This window comes from Zootoca vivipara, chromosome 8, assembly GCF_965207765.1.
Source record: "Zootoca vivipara chromosome 8, rZooViv2.hap1.1, whole genome shotgun sequence".
NCBI lineage: Eukaryota > Metazoa > Chordata > Lepidosauria > Squamata > Lacertidae > Zootoca > Zootoca vivipara.
Genome location: NC_142591.1, coordinates 11153858 through 11174961, shown reverse-complemented (window position 1 = coordinate 11174961; position 21104 = coordinate 11153858). Strand labels below are relative to the sequence as shown.

Sequence of the window (21104 nt, the reverse complement as noted above, 5' to 3'; positions counted from 1 at the left end):
ACAGGGCATGCAGCCAATGGACTTCAGATCAATATTCCAGAGCATTGCTGAATAATGCCAATAATGAAAAGAGAGGCTCCCTGTTGTTAAATAAATGTGGGAAGAAGAGAAAGGGGTGGATTAAAAGCTAAGGAATGAGATGCCTCTTAAGAAGAGGCATCTCATTCTGCAGTGGGCTCCCAGCTATTTCATAACATGCAGCAAATTGTCTCTTTTCTTAGCATGGATAGTTTGCTTCCAAAATATTGATGCCACCACAGCCTAAATTCTTTTCCTGTTTTCCTTGACACTGCTGCTCACTTTGTCTTTTTAAGCACTCCCCAATGTCATGATGGTCACCTCACCATTGTAATGTCACCTCCCTAGGCTTTCTTTGGCATCCTTGTGCCATTTTTCTGACACTACTTTAAAAACAACAACATGATTTTGTTTATGCTCATCTTTGCACTGCAGCCTGGCCCCTGCAGATTTGCAGAGATGTAGTTGTTCAGTTCTCTAAAAACAACAGTGTTATGATTTGCATAAAACTTTCATTACCTCCGGGATTTTTTTCAAAAGAAGACAAAACAAAAACAAAACCCTGTCAGTGCATGATGGCTCAATAGTCTTGGATTAACATTTTATGAGATTGTTCATTCTCCCCTGTTCATCATGAACAAAGAGAGTAGTTAATCAAACAAATAAAAGTTGTGACAAATGGCAGAACAGGTTCACTAGCTATTTTCCACCCAACCTGACCTGAGTGAAATGTTATTTCTAGTTCCTATATTTCTTACTTTTTGGTAGGGTATGGAATTTGCTGGCATGCTGGCTGTAGCTTTAATTACTTCTAGATTGGTTTGGGGGAAGAGTTTAGTGGATCATGGGAAGTAATGTTGCTGTCCTTTGGCTTGATCAATAAAGAATGTTTCAGAGCAGGCTTACTTGAGGGAAGTTGTATCAGCTGTAACTAAGTGAAGGGAAGCTCCCACTTGGTCTTTCTCTTTGGGTGCACTGGAATTAGCACCACAGATGAGTACATACAAACGTGTCATTTGAATGGGTCATTACCACAATTTATTGGGAGGAACCCAGTGCTTTTTTCTGGGGGGACACAGGGGTACACATACCCCTTAAAAAATTTAAAAATAGCTTCTTCTCTAGCACGGTGAATTGTAAGTTCCGTTGCTACCCCCGATGGCAGCCTCATTTCCTGTCACGGTGTTTCCTGAGTTTCAGGCAGAAGTGAGCGTTTAATGTGTGAAGTAGGAGTTGAAATCTAGCACGCTGATTGGTCAGTTTCGTTGTTACCACCTCCGATGGCAGCTTCGTTTTCTTTCCCAGTGATTTTCTTGAGTCAAAATGAGTACCCCTAAATAGTTTTTTTAAAAGAAAAAAAAGCACTGGAAAAAGCAACATTTCTTTTGTACAAGAGTCCAGTCTTAGCCTGTGATCAAGGTGTAGTTTTACATTTTATTTATTACTTTTATATCACACCATATCTTTGAGGATCTCAGGGTTCTGTATATGATCTACTTGTAGTGGTGTGTGTAGCTTCCTCACGAGTAAGCGGCACCAAACCCTGTGCTTGGTTTTTACAGGGTTTTATTATATACATATGTACAAGACAGAGCTTCAAAAAGCTTGAATGTACTCATCCGATTCAGAATCCGGAAGTGCCTCCCTTCGTGATTTTCGCCAGCATAACCCCCGGGGCGCCCTGAACCTTCTCCATTGGTCCCTCCTCTTTTCCCCCCTCCTCTGTTGGGCACCCTCTCCACTACAGCTGCTCAGTTGAGGGACCGGCGCTGTGGCCCCTGGAGCCTCCTCCTCTTGAGTGCTTGGGTCCGCCCTCTGCGGCTCTCCCTCTGGAGCTCCCATCTCCACAACATCCCCAAGGGTTTGCATCTCCTTCTGAGCCTCAGTCCCACCTTCCAGAGGAAGCTGCCAGGCACTAGGTGCTGGGGCTCTGGCAGCGTCCAAGAGCCCTCACTCCGATCCACCAGGCTCTCCGCTGACCCCTGGTGGTTCCCTGACACTACTACACACACACAAACACACTTAAGTTTCATAACAACCTTGTAAAATTGGATTGTGAGCTTCACGGGTGAACCGGGTCTCCTTGGTCCTAGTCAAACATTCTAGTCCCTAGACCAGAGTTTCCCAAACCTGGGTCCCCAGCAGTTTTTGGACTACCATTCCCATCACCTCTGACTACTGGTCTGCCTAGCTGGGGAATGATGGGAGTTGTAGTCCAAAAACTGCTGGAGACCCTGGGGAAACCCTTCCCTGGTCTATGCTGACCCTCAGTCATGTAATAATAGTATATTAAGACTTTATTTTACACACTTGTGCAAGTTTTACTGCATGAGGAAAGAGTTACGGAAGAAAATTTCTAGTACAGTACACCTTGATATAAGTATTAAGCACTAGCTTACGATATTGAAGATCTCCGTGAGACTGTGGAGAGCACATATACTAGATTGATAGATAAGAATAAGGAACAGTCATAAAAAGAGGCTGTGTCCTCTTCAGAGTTCATCTACTGCACATTTTATTTTATTTTTTGAGTACCCTTTAGAAACGGCATAAAAACTGAAGACTTTTTCTGTCATATGAAGGGTTATTCTTGATTTGAGAAATTGTGCTGATTTATTGGTTTACTGCAAAATTGGTAGAGTTGGCTGAAACCTAACAGAGATGTTGGTACTGAGCCTATGGCTTCTTTCAAAGCTTTTAGTTATGTTTCCAGACATGGTGCTAAGACCGCAAACCCTTACAATCTCATGTGCTGCCTCTTCAATTAATCACTTGTTACACAGTGTCCTGTCTGGCTGGAGGCCAGGGTGTTTATGGGAAATCTCTCTCTCTTCTACTGATATCGATAATAGATAAGGGTGCCACCAGGAGAGGTGAGAAATGGTAACAGCAGAACTGACTGACAGGACTGTCATCCCCTGTTGCTAAATCTATTCATAGGACAGACAATATAAATCAAGCACCAACTACTCTTTTCCACCAAGTAAGAGATGTGTTTAATATCTGTCATTTTCAGTAAAGGTGGGGGTAGATGGGGGAGAGAAGAGAAGATTGTAAGTAAATTTGATGTGTGTAATATGTTTCCCCCTAAGAAAGCGTTGGGGGGGAATCCACATGTGAAACAGCTGGAAAATGATTACATTAAGAAAGAATGAGCAGATATTACAGGAGTTTGGGTTGGTCAGATTTGAGAAAAAGAGTGTCTGAAAGCAATGTTCAGAGAATATTTTACCCCTCCTTTCCTCAAACCTGGAGGCAGCTTACTAAGGGCAGCATACTAAGTAAGTAAAAACAACCCTGCATTAATAAAATCAAAATAAAATACAGTAAAATCAGCAGTGATAAGTATCTGTAGGACCTCACACAGAAGTCAATTTCCTTTATGATCCAAGTGCCTAAACAAATAAAGATTTATTCATTCTTTGTTTGGATACTTCTACTTTGGGGATAGACTGGATACCACCTGGGGGAGTGCATGTTAGTTTCCCATGATTCCATCAGATGTGATAACAGGTAGAGCTATTTAAATAAAATACTATTTTGTGAGATAGCAGCAAGAAATGGAATATTTAGGCAGGAAATCAGAAGAGTTTAAGCAATTAAGAATGCAAAACATTCTGAAATAAGCATATGAACAAAGAACTTCACTGTTCTTTGAATGCAGAAGTGGATAAACTAATGAATGGATAAGCTATGATTGTTTATAGTCTTATGCCTAATTTGTGCTTTAAAGGGGCTTTGTTGCTTTGTGTTATTCTTCTTCTGCGGCAGCTGCACTTTTTAGCCTTGTCAGGCACCTAGCAGTAGAAAGAAGCTGGTCATATTCTTTAGTTAATTATTGGAGTCTATGCAATCTTCCATTATAAAGTCAATGCCCGAAAGAAAGGCTATGTTGTTTTGAATACCTGCCCTTAATTTCTGTATTCCTACAGCACCTCACTAAGTTCCACTGCAGCAGCCTGCTTTGGAAGAGAGAGGCCAGGGACTAAGTAATATACCTGAAGGAGGGAGTGTCTCCACCTCCATCATTCAGCTCAGACACTGAGGTTCACTTCTGAGGGTCTTCTAGTGGTTCACTCACTGTGAGAAATTACAGGGAACAGGCAGAGGGCCTTCTTGGCAGTGGCACCCTCCCTATGGAACACCCTCCCATAATATGTTAGGGAGATAAAGAATTACACAACTTTTAGAAAACATCTGAAGGCAGCCCTGTATTGGGAAGTTTTTAATGCTTGATGTTTTACTATGTTTTTATATATGCTGTAAGTTGTACAGTGTGGCTGGGGAAACCCAGCCAGATGGGCAGGGTATAAACAATATAAGGGCGGGGTATAAATGATGATGATGATGATGATAGCTGCTACAGCAGGCATCCCCAAACTTCGGCCCTCCAGATGTTTTGGACTACAATTCCCATCTTCCCTGCCCCCTGGTCCTGTTAGCTAGGGATCATGGGAGTTGTAGGCCAAAACATCTGGAGGGCCGCAATTTGGGGGTGACGGTGCTACAATCTTGTCCTGGCTCATGGCTGCTGTACAATTTTTATTTTGTTTAGACTGTTCTGATTATGGATATCCTGGGGCATACCTGGCATGCACCTTGTCTCTCTACAAGCCATTGATTAATTTTATATTATTAACACCCCTCTGGAGAGTTTGGGATTTCTTGGTACACTGATGCATAAGAAGGTGCTTATTCTCATGTCTGTTAGTCTTATAGTCCAGTTTTTGTGTGCATTTCATGTTCGCTGCAATCACATGCGAAGCCTGCTGTTCTTCTGTGAAGGGAGAATTGCCTGCACTTTCAATGAGAGTGAATCCTGAAAGAAAAGAGATCCCTGCACAAAATTAAAACCCTCCTTTACTTGAAAAGATAACCAGAAAAAAGTCCTTTCCATCCTCTTGCTAAAATAGTAAATGGCACATGCCAGCAATAACCCTCTAAAACACAGAACAATCAGACACTTATTGGACATCATTTGGCACCAACCATCGATTTTTAAAGCCTTTCTCAATAAAGCACAGTTATTGTATTTGAAGAAAATAATCTTTTGTGATATTTTCCATTGCACCTCCCTTCAACTACTAGCATAATCCTTCTAGTCTGCCTTTTGGGTAGCATTGCCAGCCATCTATTATTGCATACTAGTCTGACCAGTGAAAAGCATGTGCTAGAAGGAAACTACTGTCTGAAAGCCAATGAACCCTAGGGGCAGTCCAACTGTTTTATTCATTTATCCCTTCCTTTTCTCTGAACAGAAACCAAAGTAGCTTGCAACTTAAAATCAAATAAAATGCATACCCTCCAATATTTCTCCAATGAAAATAGGGACGTCCCATTCCATAATGATAATTTTACTATTTATACCCCACACATCTTACTGGGTTGCCCTTCCAACATATATAATAACATCATAAAACACAAAGCTTTTTTTTTTTTAAACTTCCCTATACAAGACTGCCTTCAAATGGCTTGGGGGGTCGGATAACTCCATACCCGCCAACATTTCTCCAATGAAAATAAGGACATCTTAAGCCTTAAGGAAAAGTGGGACATTCCGGGATCAAATCCAGAAACTGGGATGGCTTCTCTAAATCAGGAACATCCCTGGAAAATAGGGACACTTGGAGGCTCTGCGAATGGCAGTAAAATCATACCTGCAAATAATGATAAAACAAAATAGCTGCATTTAACAGCAGAAATAAACAATCTCATAATATAAACAATGCAACAGCAAATCACAAGGGGGAAACACCAACCAACATAAAAGTAGGATCAGAAAATAAAAACATCCAAGAAATTTTCAGCCCTAAAAGTGTTCAGTATTTCAGCTAGGTGGGTCTCCCTAAGGAGGGCCCCCCCTACCTGATTGATCCAACACCCAGATCTGCCAAATCTGCTTATTGGCACATGCCAGGCTTTTCTAGGGCATGCCAGATTCCATTTGGGTCACTCATGAACTGTGAACTTCTGCCGCATAGTCCACCATAACTTTGGCCCCTAGCCTCATACATTTCCACCCAACCTTGGCCCAGCCAGGAGGAGGTGGGCAGTACTTTTTAAAAAAGTCAAAAGTTGATAAATCTACCAGTGGGGGAAGAGGCAGAGGGTCATCCTGAAACCAGGAAAAAGGAAGCTTCTTGGATACATATTACCTGGATTTCACAAAGTTTGTAACAGAAATGTGTTTTGCATTTCAGGAGTTACAGTTTGAAAGGCTTACCCGAGAACTTGAGGCCGAACGCCAGATTGTCGCCAGCCAGCTGGAGAGATGTAAACTTGGATCTGAGACTGGAAGCATGAACAGCATTAGGTATTGTATGAGAGTTATTGTGTTATTTCTCCATGACTGATTGGCATTGATAATGGGTTGTGTTCCTCCTCTAACATATCAGGGTGGAGCTGTGATTTATTAGCAAAGAGAAAATGATTGTGAATCATGGGCAAAAATGGATGTCGCAAATACTCACTGTGAAAACTGTGGAGGCAATGAAATAATTTGACTTCTGAATCTGCTAGGTTTGGCTCCTTTTTCTCATGCACTGGGATAAGAAAACTAAATGCGGTGAAAAATAAATGCAGTTTTGTAGCATATGGAAATGGAGAGAGTGCCCCAGATCATTTCCTGTCACCCAAATATAACTTGTGGAAATATATTCTTGGATAACCTTTTGGTCATTCTTCTAGTTGGATCGTTTTAGTAGAGAAATTATTTATGCATTTAAAAATATGTATATATTTTTTAACTGCAATGTCCTGAGATCTGGTTCTTCTTGTATCTCTGGGAAATAATGAGAAAAATGTTCATGCGGGTAACATGATTCCATATGCAGAATTATAATGGTGCTATTAGATTTCACTTTTAAAAGGTTCGATCTCTAAGCAGAGACCTGCATGGAATACTAAATTTAGGTTGGTATCTTAGGTTGCTTGTCTGAAGGTACGATTAGGCTTGTAAAGTGAATTTGTAGTAGAAGATCATTCTTGTAAGAGGGCTGAATGATTGCACTAGATCAGGCATCCCCAAACTGCGGTCCTCCAGATGTTTTGGCCTACAACTCCCATGATCCCTAGCTAAGAGGACCAGTGGTTAGGGATGATGGGAATTGTAGTCTAAAACATCTGGAGGGCCGAAGTTTGGGGATGCCTGTACTAGATGATCCTCTAAACATTTCTTAACAATTGTGTAATATTAATGAGATGTTGACAGAAGAATAGCCCAGTTATTGCTTCATAGTAATAGGCCATACACTTCACAGAGCCAAATTTGAAAATAATTTTAAAAAGCAATTCAAGTTTGGTGATATGCCAGAAATTTGAGAGACCTGGAAAACAAAACAAAACAAAACAAAATCAAATGATTGCATAGTAATTTCTGGTTAGTCAAAATCCTTCAAAACAATTTTTTTTAAAAAATAATTGAGCAAGTGAAAGAAAGGGGGGTCAAAAGGTTCACAATGTGGTTTCAGGATACTGCCAATCTGCTCTTAAATGTGTGCATTTATTCTTGGGTCTTTGGTGTTTTTTAAGTGTCTAAAGGCACAGTGGGAGTATTGTAGCCATTGACGTTAATCCGACATGTGATGATTGCTAATTTTATACATTTCCCCTAAACAGTCTTACTAACAGTAGGAATATTGCCTGATCTCAGTAGTATGTGCAAGGGGGCCTGGAACAGAATCCCCATGTAAATGGAGTCACCTGTACTTCTAGGACAGCTGAAAGAAGTTCTTGAATTTATGCCCACCAATATTAACAAAAGCAGTGAGTGCACCTCTTCATTGGAGGATCTTAGCAACTATAACCTAGGCTATCCTTCCTGAATCCCAAAATGGTTTTCGACCTTCTAGGGAGACAGTGGACATGATTTTCACTGCCAAGAGAAAAACCAACCCCTATATATGGCGTTTATTGATGTGACTAAGGGACGCAGGTGCCGCTGTGGGTTAAACCACAGAGCCTAGGGTTTGCTGATCAGAAGGTCGGCGGTTCGAATCCCTGCGATGGGGTGAGCTCCCATTGCTCAGTTCCAGCTCCTGCCCACCTAGCAGTTCGAAAGCACATCAAAGTGCAAGTAGATAAATAGGTACCGCTCGAAGCGGGAAGGTAAACGGCGTTTCCGTGTGCTGCTCTGGTTCGCCAGAAGTGGCTTTGTCATGCTGGCCACATGACCTGGAAGCTGTACACCGGCTCCCTCGGCCAATAACATGAGATGAGCGCCGCAGCCCCAGAGTCGTTCACGACTGGACCTAATGGTCAGGGGTTTCTTTACCTTAAGGCCTTCAACACTGTAAATCGTAATGCCTGGGTAGTCTTTCTGAAAATTGGCTACCCAGATAAATTTGTGAACATCATTCGGCTCCTTCATGATAATATGACCGCAAGAGTCACAGATAACAATGGCTCTCAAAGTGAACCGTTCATAGTGAGATCAGGTGTTAAGCAGGGTTGTGTTATCACCCCAACTCTATTTATTATTTTCATTGCCATGATCCTACACATTGTCGAAAGGAAACACCTAACCGGGGTAGAAATCGTATATCAAACAGATGGAAAGCTCTTTAACTTGAGTACACTGAAAGCAAAGAGTAAGGTTACCAAAGCTTCCGTCATAGAGCTTCAATATGCTGATGACAGCGTAGTGTGTACACACTCAGAGGATGACCTCCAAACCACCCTAACTAGTTTCACAGAAGCTTATGAAAAGCTTGGTCTATCGCTCAACATCCAAAAAACCAAAGTGCTACACCAACAGGCACAAACCAACCCCTCTGCAGTGCCACTAATCAAACTTAACGGCAGCACATTGGAAAAGTTACCTAGAGCTATATTTCCACAAGATAGACACATTTGTTGGTAGGGAAGAACGCAGAGTAAGCAAAGCTAACATAGCTGGAGGCCCCACTATGTTACAGCAAATACTGCCATGTTATTATATTCATTTTCTAAAATCACAATCTCCCTTTTGACTCAATGGGAGATCCCAAGGAGGATGCAGTGTATTCCGTGTATTATTCAGTGTAAAATCAGGAGGATAGGCATGCCCCCTGCAGTTACTCTGATAAATGTTTGGTCATTTTCATTTTAATACCAAACCAGGCTGGAGTGAAAAAGTGAAAACCCCAAGTACATTGTATGCTTATTTGCTTTTGTACTTTCACAGCCACTAACCATCAACACTCAAATTAGTTTCCATATTTTTCGCTCCATAAGACACACTATTTCCCTCCCAAAAAGGAAAGGGGAAAGTCCGTGCGTCCTATGGAGCGAAGGCAAGAGCCAGGGCCAGGGCCAGGGCCGCGCGCAGCAGGAAACCGGCTCTCGGGCTGCTTCCATGACAGCGGAGAGGGCTGCTTCCCTCTCTCTTCCTCTCTCTCTTCCTCTCTCTCTCTCTTTCACCCCTTTCTTCTTTGTCTCTCTTTCTTTCTCTCTCTCACCCCTTCCTTCCTTCCCTCCCTCCCTCTTCCAATTTGAATAAAATATTGGGGGGCAGGTAAGCCCCACCCCCACCTCACATACCGTACCAGCCTTTCTCAACCTGTGGGTCCCCAGATGTTGTTGAACTACAACTCCCATTGCCCCTAGCTAGCAAGACCAGAGCTCAGGGATGATGGGAGTTGAGGGATGATGGGAGCTGTAGTCCAACAAAATCTGGGGACCCACAGGTTGAGAACCGCTGCAATTGATCTCAAGACAAAGTGCATGCATGACAATGCCCATCAACATGGGGGGGGACAACTTCCTCAAATATTTAATGGGGGGGCAAAGGAACCTAGGCCTCTAGGAGTTGGCTGCTATGCCTAGGGCAATTCAAGAAAACAAACTATTTTTTTTCTTGTTTTCCTGCTCTAAAAACTAGGTGCTTCCTATGGTCAGGTGCATCTTATGGAGCGAAAAATACGGTGTGTGTGTATATACCGTAGTACCAAACTGATGCAAATGGCTTTCTTTTCTTACTAATTCAGGAATAGGTCACATTATTCTGATGAGTGTTTCCTTTGAAACCCTAGAACTGAGCCCCTTTTCTTTTTCTTTTTTTGTTTCCCTTTACTTTTGGCTGGTCCCTTTCTTGCCTTCTTGACTTTGGCAAGATGTGAAATGCACATTAGGGACTGTATCTGGCACTTGAAAGGAGGTGGGCTCAGTGTCATAATAAAGCTTATCCATTTGTATGCTGCTCCAACCCTACTCATGAGGAAAATCAGTTACCATGGGATTCAGTGTTGGAGACGCTTTGTGAATTGGAACAAAAGCATAATACAGCTATTATGAGGAGCTTTGCTGAATGGTTTAAAAAGAGACTTGGTGGTGATTTCCAGACAAGGGAGCATTGGAAACTATAAAGTTGATTATTATATCATGATAGTAAACTGTAAGTTGCAGCAGTGGATGGGTTTTTTAATTTAAAAAAATTGCAATGTGAAATGTTATTGCGTTGAACTTAAAATTTTGAACAAATAGGCTTAAACACTATGCTAATGATAAGAAAAGGCAATTCAAAAAAATCACAAACCCCTCTTTTCAGCACATAGACAAACCCTATTGGATGTATATAAAAATGGTATTTTGTTTCTGAAATCTTTAATATATTATATGTGGAATTTCCAGGGATCAACCAAGTTAGATGTTACCCATGCTGAGTGCACATGGTTGTCCCATGAATATAGCTCTCCAGTCACGTAGAGAGTGCGGAAGATGCACAAGGAAACTGGGCTGGGCTGCAAGATATGAGCATCTTCTGCTTCTTCTGCAATCCTGTCAATGCAAATTTACAGCCTCCCAGATCATGGACACTGAGCCAAAATCGATGAGCTTTTTAGATCATGCCCAATTGCTCCCATGAGCGTGCATGGCCAACATTTTGAGAGAGGCTGAAGCAAGTCACTAATTTTGACCAGTGACTTCAATCTTGGCGAGACCAAACTCCCTGAAGTGGCTGGTCTTATTTAGCCATACAAGTACTTTTGAAGCCTTCTGAACACATGCAATGGTCACATGACATGATGACAGAATGTAACATGTCTGTAGTCCTATGGGCTCCACTATATTGGACAAAGTGCTGTCGTCTTATACGACTTACACATCTGCCTAAGCAGAACAATAACGAAAGCAGTCATAAGTCAGGTCTTGTGACTCGTTGTGCAACAATTTTGTACTGCAACCCCAGAGTCGTTCGCGACTGGACTTAACTGTCAGGGGTCCTTTACCTTAACCTTTTAGGATAAGAGGGCACAAGATAGCCCTTCTTGGTGGCTGCTCCCAGATTGTAGAACTCCCTTTCATGGGAGGTACAATGGCTCCTTTTTCGGCTTTCCTATTCCCAGCAGGCAAAATCTTTTCGTTGTTGTTGTTCCATCGGGCCTTTGGCCACTAACTGGCTGTTGTGGCAACGTCTTCTGAGACTGAGTGTTGTGCTCTTTCTTTCTTACACTTTTAAGTGGTTGTGTTTTCAGTGCTGTTTTTCATAGGGTTACCTATTTACTTCTTCTTTAATATTAATACCTTTTTTATTTTTACGTGCTTTTAGTTGTATTTGTTTTAATTTATGCAGAGAGCTGCCTTGGGTCCTGCACTGGGAGAAAAGTGGAGAGTTAATAATAAATGGATAAATAAATAAATTTCCCATCTTTTAACTCAGCAGTGTCCTTGGTGCCTTTAGAAATCTCTTTTAGGACGGCCCTCACAGGCTCTGTGTATTTCTTCAAGGTTGTAGCTGTCATCAAAGTGGCTTCTTAGGATATATCTGCCACCTGCCCTAGATGGAGCTAAAATCAGTGTAGTGGGATGAAATGAGATGCCCAACAAGGACAAATAAAAAGTCAGGGATTGTGAATTAAGGCCCTTAATTATGGCTGCCCTTATAAAGTTTGGGAACTTAGGCAAAACAACTTGTCTGCTGATATTCTGCATCCTTATATTCAGTATTCGGCAAATGAAAGGCATTTTGAAATCACTGAAGCAGTCAGTGGATTAGATCCATAACACAGGGGGGAAAGGAAGGGGAGGCAATGAACATGTTACAGGAATTGTCACGTTATCAAAAAAAAATAAAAATTTAAACCTTTAATTTTTTTGGTAATGAGTTATTCTCAAGTGTTAAGCATTAAGTGTGGTGCCTGTTTCAATCCATAAAAAATGCAATTTATGTTTTTTTCTAATGGACTAAACACAGATGTTTCACATCTTAAGCACATTCAAATCCCTAGAAAGAATACCCAAAATTTGAAAAACTAGGGAAAGTCTGCAGTTGCAGTCATAAATTAATTTTTGTGCCGTGCTTCTCATAATATTTATTTTGCCAAAGATTCTTAGGTTATAGATATATTGTAAATTCCCTGATGGCTAATTATTATACCAGGTCTATACTTTTAATGGCATAATTATGGTCTGATTGCAAATGACTCTTAAATAAAGCTTTGGTTGATTAAACAGGGTGTTCTGCTTGGCAATGTGTCGTTATTGCAAATATGTATTTATTTTCGTAACTTTCTTTATGCTTATATAGAGACAAAATCTTATACAGTTATTGCAGATTAACTACATGACTAAAACCAAATTTCACAATGCAGAATGCCAGAGAGAATAAAATAAGATAGTATGCAATGAATATGTCTAAAACCGCATTATATGCTTGACCTTTATAATGTCCATCTCAGACAAAACAATTATTTATGCCAAATGTATTACTTGGGGGGGGGGGGGTTATGTTACCAGAGATGCTGTTTCAAAAATCAGTGCAAGCAGGATTTTAAAAGCTCACTCTTTTAATACAATACTATACAATGGTATCTCGGGTTACAAACGCTTCAGGATACAAACTCCGCTAACCCAGAAATAGTACCTCAGGTTAAGAAATCGTGCTCTGGCAACGCGGCGGCAGCAGGAAGCGCCATTAGCTAAAGTGGTGCTTCAGGTTAAGAATAGTTTCAGGTTAAGAACAAACCTCCGGAACGAATTAAGTTCTTATTCAGAGGTACCACTGTATACAAAAAGATGTAGGGAAAGAATTGTGAATTTTATGCATATGTGGTGGAAGTGTAAGAAGATAACATCATTTCTGGAATTACCTTAGTATTTCTATTAGTCGGATGATTGGATACCCTTTACAATTAAGTCCATTTCATGGACTGCCAGGATATTTAAGAATAAAGGGGAATCCAAAGATCTGGAATTGGTATGAACTCCAGCAAAAATCCCAATAGCTTCTGAATGGTGTTTGCATAATGTGCCAACTATGATTGAATGAATTTTGTATTTGGCTCAAATGGCCAGATTGACAGAATATGTGGAATGCCAAAAGAGAATTAAACAGAAAGAAACTTTTGAGAAATCATGAATCCCATTATAGCTGCTGGGTTGTTGTTTTTAGCACGTGGTATTTACCCAATGGCTGTGTGAGTAGAAGGTAGCTCATGCAAACACTCCCCCCCCCCCTGAAAATCCTCTCCAGGGGCTGCAATGTGGTAGGGGGTGGGAATTGCCCAAATCAGGCAGAAAGATCTTGCAGGAGCAAAGCTCCTTTTGGAACAAGACTCCTCCACCCAATTTGGGGTGATTCCACCTTCCCACCGCAGCCCTTATGACATGTTCATAGGGGGAAACCCTATGGAAAGGGTTTTGTGGGGATGCAGGGAGCTGCAAAGGAGAGGAAAGCTCAGTTTTGTGGGCTTCCCTCTTCTCATGCAACCTTTGGATGCAACCCAATGCATTTGAGACAGTGTGGTGTAGTGGTGTGGTGGTTAAGAGTGGTAGGTTAAAAGCGGTAGCGGTTAAGAGCAGTAATCTGGGGAACCGGGTTCATGTCTCCACTCCTCCACATGCAGCTGCTGGGTGACCTTGGGCTAGTCACACTTCTCTGAAGTCTCTCAGCCTCACTCACCTCACAAAGTGTTTGTTGTGGGGGAGGAAGGGAAAGGAGAATGCTAGCCGCTTTGCGACTCCTTAGGGTAGTGATAAAGCAGGGTATCAAATTCAAACTCTTCTTTTTTCATGTCTTAAATAGTAGAAAATGTATAATAATTTATAATTAGTTTAATGAGAATTTATTTTGCATATTTTGTTTATTTTGGAAATTGTGAATGAATATATAAATATTGGAGATAGGAAATGCAACATACCGGTATTTGTATTTTAAATGTTTATATTGCATGTATTTAATATGCTTACAACAAAAAGACTAAATTAAATGCAAAAGTAAATAATGTAAGACATTTAGGTTGCATTACAGCAAAATAAAAATAATAATATGTAGCCAGTCCTCACAGTTCTAAAGGTTCTAATATCTGATGTGTTCAGGTTTAGGTTTTCATTTATTTATCCAATTTTCTTCCGTAACTTGATTTTTTTTATAAAAAAAAAAAAGCCCCTGGGAATTGATTAATTTGAACATGTAGCAGCATGTTCAAATTAATACATGAAATCTTCAGGAAATAACTATTGCAAGCTGCTGGTGAGTAGAGTGGAATTTACTTACGGGACTTTTTTAATTTCCTTACATTCTATAGCCTCTCATTTCTTCTGTGTTTGCACCTAAGTCAGCATACATGAATTTATCAAGATGTCTCATATCTAGAACCAGACCTACTTAGCTTCAGCAAGGCAGTGACCTTGTATTACCAATATCTCCTTAATTTAATTTAATTTGATCTGTATATTGGTCCCACTAGCTTTTCAAATAGGCTTCCAGTTGATACCTTTTCCAGCAATTGTTTGTGCATTTGTGTGTGTGTGTGTGTGTGTGTGTGTGTGTACAGTATATATATTTAATTTCAGCTAAGAAAATACAGGATTCTTTGGTTAATTTAATAAAGCTGGTAAACAGAGAGCTCATTCTGTAAATAAGAGCATTTTACTCCTGCCATTTAGTGTGTTTTTCTGTGCAGCGCAATCTTGCAACTATAGCAGCATTAAACTTACAGTTGAGGTTATGTGCTCGATCCATAGGTTTTAGGATAAGTGGGAAACATGTAAGGAGGATAAGAATGTTCTAAACATTAACCATTATTTCCTCCTGCACAGTATTACATATGCAAACTATGGTTGCACACAAACATCTTAAGATCAAAGCCAGCGAACATATTCCAGGGGGACATATGTGCAGTACATCAGAGGTGCTAAGGTCTGTCAGCCCCCGAGCTGGGCATTTGGAGATGAATCACCCCCTAGGCTCGTTTAAGGGGATACTTCATGACAGCAAAGTGGGGATCCCCACCTCTATCTGTGTGGATTAAGAATCTAACTCAGTGCCTTTTCTGCTAACAAGTTGCGGCGAGTGCTATGAGGTAGGCAGAACTGCAGGCAGGCCCCATTAGAATCATAGAATCGTAGAGTTGGAAGAGACCACAAGGGCCATCCAGTCCAACCCCCTGACAAGCAGGAAACACCATCAAAGCATTCTTGACATATGCCTGTCAAGCCTCCGCTTAAAGACCTCCAAAGAAGGAGACTCCACCACACTCTTTGGTAGCAAATTCCACTGCCGAACAGCTCTTACTGTCAGGAAGTTCTTCCTAATGTTTAGGTGGAATCTTCTTTCTTGTAGTTTGAATCCATTGCTCCGTGTCCGCTTCTCTGGAGCAGCAGAAAACAACCTTTCTCCCTCCTCTATATGACATCCTTTTATATATTTTAACATGGCTATCATATCACCCCTTAACCTTCTCTTCTCCATGCTAAACATGCCCAGCTCCCTAAGCCGTTCCTCATAAGGCATCGTTTCCAGGCCTTTGACCATTTTGGTTGCCCTCTTCTGGACACATTAGTCTGCAAGGAAAAGCTCCTCCTTGGCCCATCTGAAGGCAGCGCTGTTTAGGGAAGTGTTTAATGTTTAATGTTTTATTGTGTTTTTTATATTCTGTTGGGAGCTGCCCAGAGTGGCTGGGGAAAACCAGCCAGATGGACAAGGTATACATTATTATTATTATTATTATTATTATTATGGCGAGGTCCATAGCAAGGTCTAGCAAGGGCATGCCTGCCTACCTTCTGGCAGCCCATAAACCTTGAAAATCAGTGTGGGACAGTGGGGGACAGTGGGACATGTGTCCAAGGTTGTGACTATCATATTCTATAGTACTGCTCTCCAACACGATCATCTGTTTTCTGTTCGACTTTCCAACTAAAAGTGGGGGCACTGCCTTCAGAACAATTTGAAACATCCTATATATCAGTAAGTCTCTTTGTGTGATCCTGGCATAAGGCAGTGCTTCCAAATCTGATTGTAACCCCTGTCAACCCCAGCCAGAAAAGCAGGGGTGAGTTGTAGTCCCAAAACATCTGGAGGGTACCAGGGTGGGGAATTCTGGAATAAGCCTTCACAGAAGAAGGTTAAAAAAACCTGTACTACTCACTAACCAGGTTTCTCAGGTCTTAGCTTTGGCTCAGGCATCACAGCTGACATTTAGTTAACTACAATGAAGGAACAATATACAGTTTGGACAGCTGTAAATGTCACTAGTTTTAAGTGCATGCAGTAATTCTTCTGAAAGACGTTGTGCTCATGTTAGCATCCACCTTTCTCACTCTGGCATTTGATGATTTCAGATGAAAGGTAGCACCTTCTCTGGCATGTTGCTAATAGGATGTTCTCCAGTGAAGGTTGAGAGATATATCATCCTGTTCCACTTTCACTCACAGCCTGTTTGAATTTGTGTTTGTGCCAAGTGAGGTTAAGCAGCAACACAGTATTCTGCAGAAAGATATAAAAACAATCATTGCTGATAATGTTGCAGATGAAGATAGATAGTGTGGTAAATAATGAGGGTGAAGCAATTTATGTAAAGTCATTGCATGGGAATCTGGGCCCTTTAGTGATTACATACAGAAAATGGCCTGGGCATAAGACCACAGTAGTATCTGCATAACGGAATTGGAAAGCAATTTTTCGAAAAGAATGCAGAATACAGCTAGACATCTTATCATTAATGGCCAGTAAATGGCATTTCCATGCTCTCTGGCACTCATCACGGTATCCCATTGTGCCAGAAATGATTTAGTCATGCTGGCCACATGACCAGGAAAGCTGTCTGTGGACAAACACCAGCTCACTCAGCCTGAAAGCGAGATGAGCGGCGCGACCCCATAGTCGCCTTTGACTGGACCTAACTATCCAGGGGTCCTTTACCTTTACCTTTAACTTAATGGCCAATGTAAAGGTATTGCATTTTTTCGGGGGGCGGGGTGTCAGAGTTATGCCAAACAGTGGAGGGGATACCAAAGCAGAAGTTTAAAAGGTTTGGCATACAATAAAGTAATTAAAACATCATAAAAATCATAAACCACAGAACATATGACCAATAGTAAATTAAATTAATTAATTATTTTATTTAATTAAATTTATTTTATTTTATTTTATTATTTTATTTAATTATTTAAACAGAAATGTTTTCAACATGTAGAGGATTATCAGAATTGTGAGTCTCTGTCTGATTTCAATGGGAACAATGTTCCATTGTACTTGTGCCACTATGCTAAATGCCTTTGTCTGTGTAGAAGCTAAAATAACATGGAGTAATTGTCACTCCTTCTTCTAATGAGACATTCATGAACCCCTATAGTCAAACCTACCCAGCTAGCTTTAATCAGTCAACATAGCAAGGATCAACAGCTTCCAACCACATCCTCTAAAACTGATCCCATAGATGGAATATTGGACTCCTCATCTAGACTTGCTCTAATTAATAACAGCATCAAGGTCATTGTGAAGTCAAGTGGGTTTACCCTCAAAATGTCTTGCAAAGATACACAGCAGGAAACGGAAGGATCCAGTGCTTCATTGACTGAAGCACTGGGCAACCAAGCACCAAGACCCTAGGCACCCCATACAGAGCTCAGCTGAACAGCTATGTGAGAATATAATAGCAGCAGCAGCAGTGGAATGTGCTGTCAAATTCGTAGGCTTGATAATGTATACCTACCTATGTTCTAGCTCCTGTCCAATCTTGTTTCATAACCCTTAGTTCCCTGGAATGGCAGGGTGCTGAACAGGCTCCACAGCACTAGAGATGGTTGCACAGGAGTGATTTTATTGACAGCCCACCACATCTCACCACAGCTCTATCCACCAGCTCTATCCACAGCTCTATCCACCAGAAGGTCCTCCAGAACATTCAGGAATCCTGATTCAACCAGTCTGATGACAGGTCATTCAAAGAGGTTCCCCATCCTTTGAGGGGTGGTGGTACATAGTTACAAGCTGTAATTCCAAATCTCCTCAGGATAAAATGTTCTTCGCAAACATGCCCTCCACATGGAGTGTCACTTTAAAAAACAAACAAACAAACAAATCTTTTTTTCCAGAGTCAATCACTTCTGAATCTTAAATTTTGAAACTGGCCCCCTGTCTCATACCTTAGAATGCAGTACAGTATTCAAATCATGCTTCCTATAGCACTAAACAGGTACATTTGCCAAATGCTGTGGACAAGTTTAACTGACAGCTCTTCCCCCTTCAGCTCTCCATAATGGACCCCGAATGCTTAAAAAAACTGAACTGTGAGCCCTACTTGAAACATCATTAATAATTAAAGTCGACACTGCCAGAACCCTTCCAGCATCAGCCACCCGCTTGACAAGTGGCATTTAGTGACAGAAATGGCCATAGCATCAGAAGTCAAATCACATACAATTCATAATTGCTTTAACAATTTGTGATTTATTTATTAGCCTGATTTGTATCTCACCCTCCCTCCAAGTTGTCTCATTTTATTCTTACAACCCTGTCGGTGAAGATATTAAGTGTGGCTTCAAATACAATGTGAATTAAGACAGCAGAGTGGGGTCACACCTGAAATAGAAGAGAAGAAGAAGAAGAGTTTGAATTTGATATCCCGCTTTATCACTATTCAAAGGACTCTCAAAGCGGCTAACATTCTCCTTTCCCTTCCTCCCCCACAACAAACACTCTGTGCGGTGAGTGGGGCTAAGAGACTTCAGAGAAGTGTGACTAGCCCAAGGTCACCCAGCAGCTGCATGTGGAGGAGCGGAGACGCGAACTCGGTTCCCCAGATTACGAGTCTACCGCTCTGAACCACTACACCACACTGTTTTTCCGCATCCCTGAGCTCAGGCAAGTCATCTTCATATGAGCAGAAGACTTCTTTCATAGTGAAGCCCAGAGGCAAAGTGTGAGGTGCTTTCATTTCCTCCTCCCACCCCTATCTCCATAATATTTGGCACTGCACCAGGGGCATTTTACACGTTTTTTGAAGAGGCAAACACCAACTGTTTCCCACTGACCATAAAACAGAGAGCAGAAGCCCCTCATGGTATACTGAATCAGCTGCACAAGACATACAAGTTCACACCATACATTTTGGGTGTACACAGGCATAAACCTAAAAATGAAATTTATGAAGTGACCATGAGAAAGAGGTCAGGGGTTGAGTAATTTCTTCACGTTAGAATGCCCAGAACGCCCAGTCCTAGATGTGAAATAGGACAGCAATAGCATCTGGTTTTTCGGTGACTTTTCTATTTTTGCTCATTTATTTTGTTCTAGGCTTGTTGGTTGCTCTGAAGTCTCATTCTCTGAAGTCTCATAGGGGGTTCCTTTAACGTGTCAGTATTCTAATGTTAAAAATTAATTCACACCTCTATCCTTTAGAAAGATTTTTTTCCTTTAAAAATGTAAGCTAAACGGAAAGGAAATTTTCACTTGTGCTTTAAATCTTTAGGAGATATCATGACTGCAGAAGGCTACTCTTGCTTTTAAAATCATTATTATTTAGCTACAAGCTACTACCAAGCCTAACCTTGGAGCCCATTTTGCTCTCTGCTGAGTTTCACAGGGGGTTGGTGGTTTGTGTTTGTTTGTTTGTTTGTTTGCTTGCAGGATTTATTTCTTAAGTGCCTCATTTTGCCCATGTAGCGTAGCTTCCCAGGGTCTATTGAAAAACCAATAAAGTGAGCATTTAAGGTCTAGTTGAATTCTGTCCATCGTTGCTAGATTAGCAAAGTGCATGTTGGTACGATGAGTTATACATACTTTTTCCCATAAAAGGCAATGACTTCCACAAACAGCAGTTACCCCAGTGTTGGAGGCTGGGGTAGTAGTAACCTAGCTCAGCTATCTTTTCAAGAGCATAACTTTTCCATAAAAGTTAATGAGCACTATCCATTGGAGATTGAAGGATGAGTGAGACTTCTGGGAAGAGGCAATGGTTCCATACCGTAGTTATGAATATGAATGTGCACACTAGATTTAGTGTGGCCTTGGAACAATTCCATTAAGAGAAGCACATCAAACAAAAAAGGCATCACTGCACTTAAAAGAGTTTTAGCTTCATTTAGGACAAGTCCTTGCATTTATTAAAGGATAGCTTCCTTGGACGTTAATCCAAGGTTTTACCCAAAGAACTCATGTATTGCCCCTATGATGAATGACATTGTCATGTAGTGGGAAGCGCTGTAGCCAGAGCAACAGTATATTCATTCCCTGAGACTCCTGAATAGGAAGACTATGCCTGAAGAGTGATTGTTAAAAGTGACAGTGATTGAAAACCTGCATTTGTGTTTTCTCTTGTCGCTTTGCAAACGTGCAGCTGATGCAGCAAGGTTGTATTGAGAATGAGTGTGTTAACATTATACTAGACTGCACCAATAACTTTTAATGTCATTTCCATTTCATTACCCCTTAGAAAGCAATTTAGGCCACCCCTGATGGCGCTCTTTCAGCTGCCAAGTTGACACGTTCATGCCACTCAAACATTTAAAGGTGAGTGACTAAGGTGGAGTTTGTGTTCGTTACCTGCTGTACTGTGTTGCTGTTGGCAAATGGAGCATTGTGAACACAGCTTCATTCCATATTCAGCTTTTCTGAAATGGCCTTTACCGATAACCTGTCAGTGAAACAATGCTATTCAAAGTACGGCTTTCACTGTGGTGTCTTTGAACTATAAGAACAAAGTGCAATAAGGAGCAGATTCTCTAGGGGGGGGATAAGACTAGTTCTCACAACAGCCTTAGTGTGAGAGGTTTCATCCTGGCTACTTTTATAATGTATGTGGTTTCTCTCCATACCAGTTCTGTCCTCCCTGGGTAACTCTCTCACGTGGCATCTCCATCGGTGAGCAACTGAAGGCAGCCCT

At 41.2% G+C, this 21104-nt stretch overlaps 1 protein-coding gene across 2 annotated transcripts in view; it reads left to right on the top strand.

Moving 5' to 3' along the window:
* Positions 1 to 21104, top strand: part of CTNND2 (catenin delta 2) — a 466576-nt gene that overhangs the window by 142007 nt on the left and 303465 nt on the right. For both annotated transcript variants that reach the window (XM_088675087.1, XM_088675086.1), the window contains exon 3: positions 6219 to 6331. In XM_088675087.1, coding sequence (XP_088531213.1) covers positions 6219 to 6331 — 113 coding nt within the window. The remainder of the gene's footprint in view (positions 1 to 6218; positions 6332 to 21104) is intronic.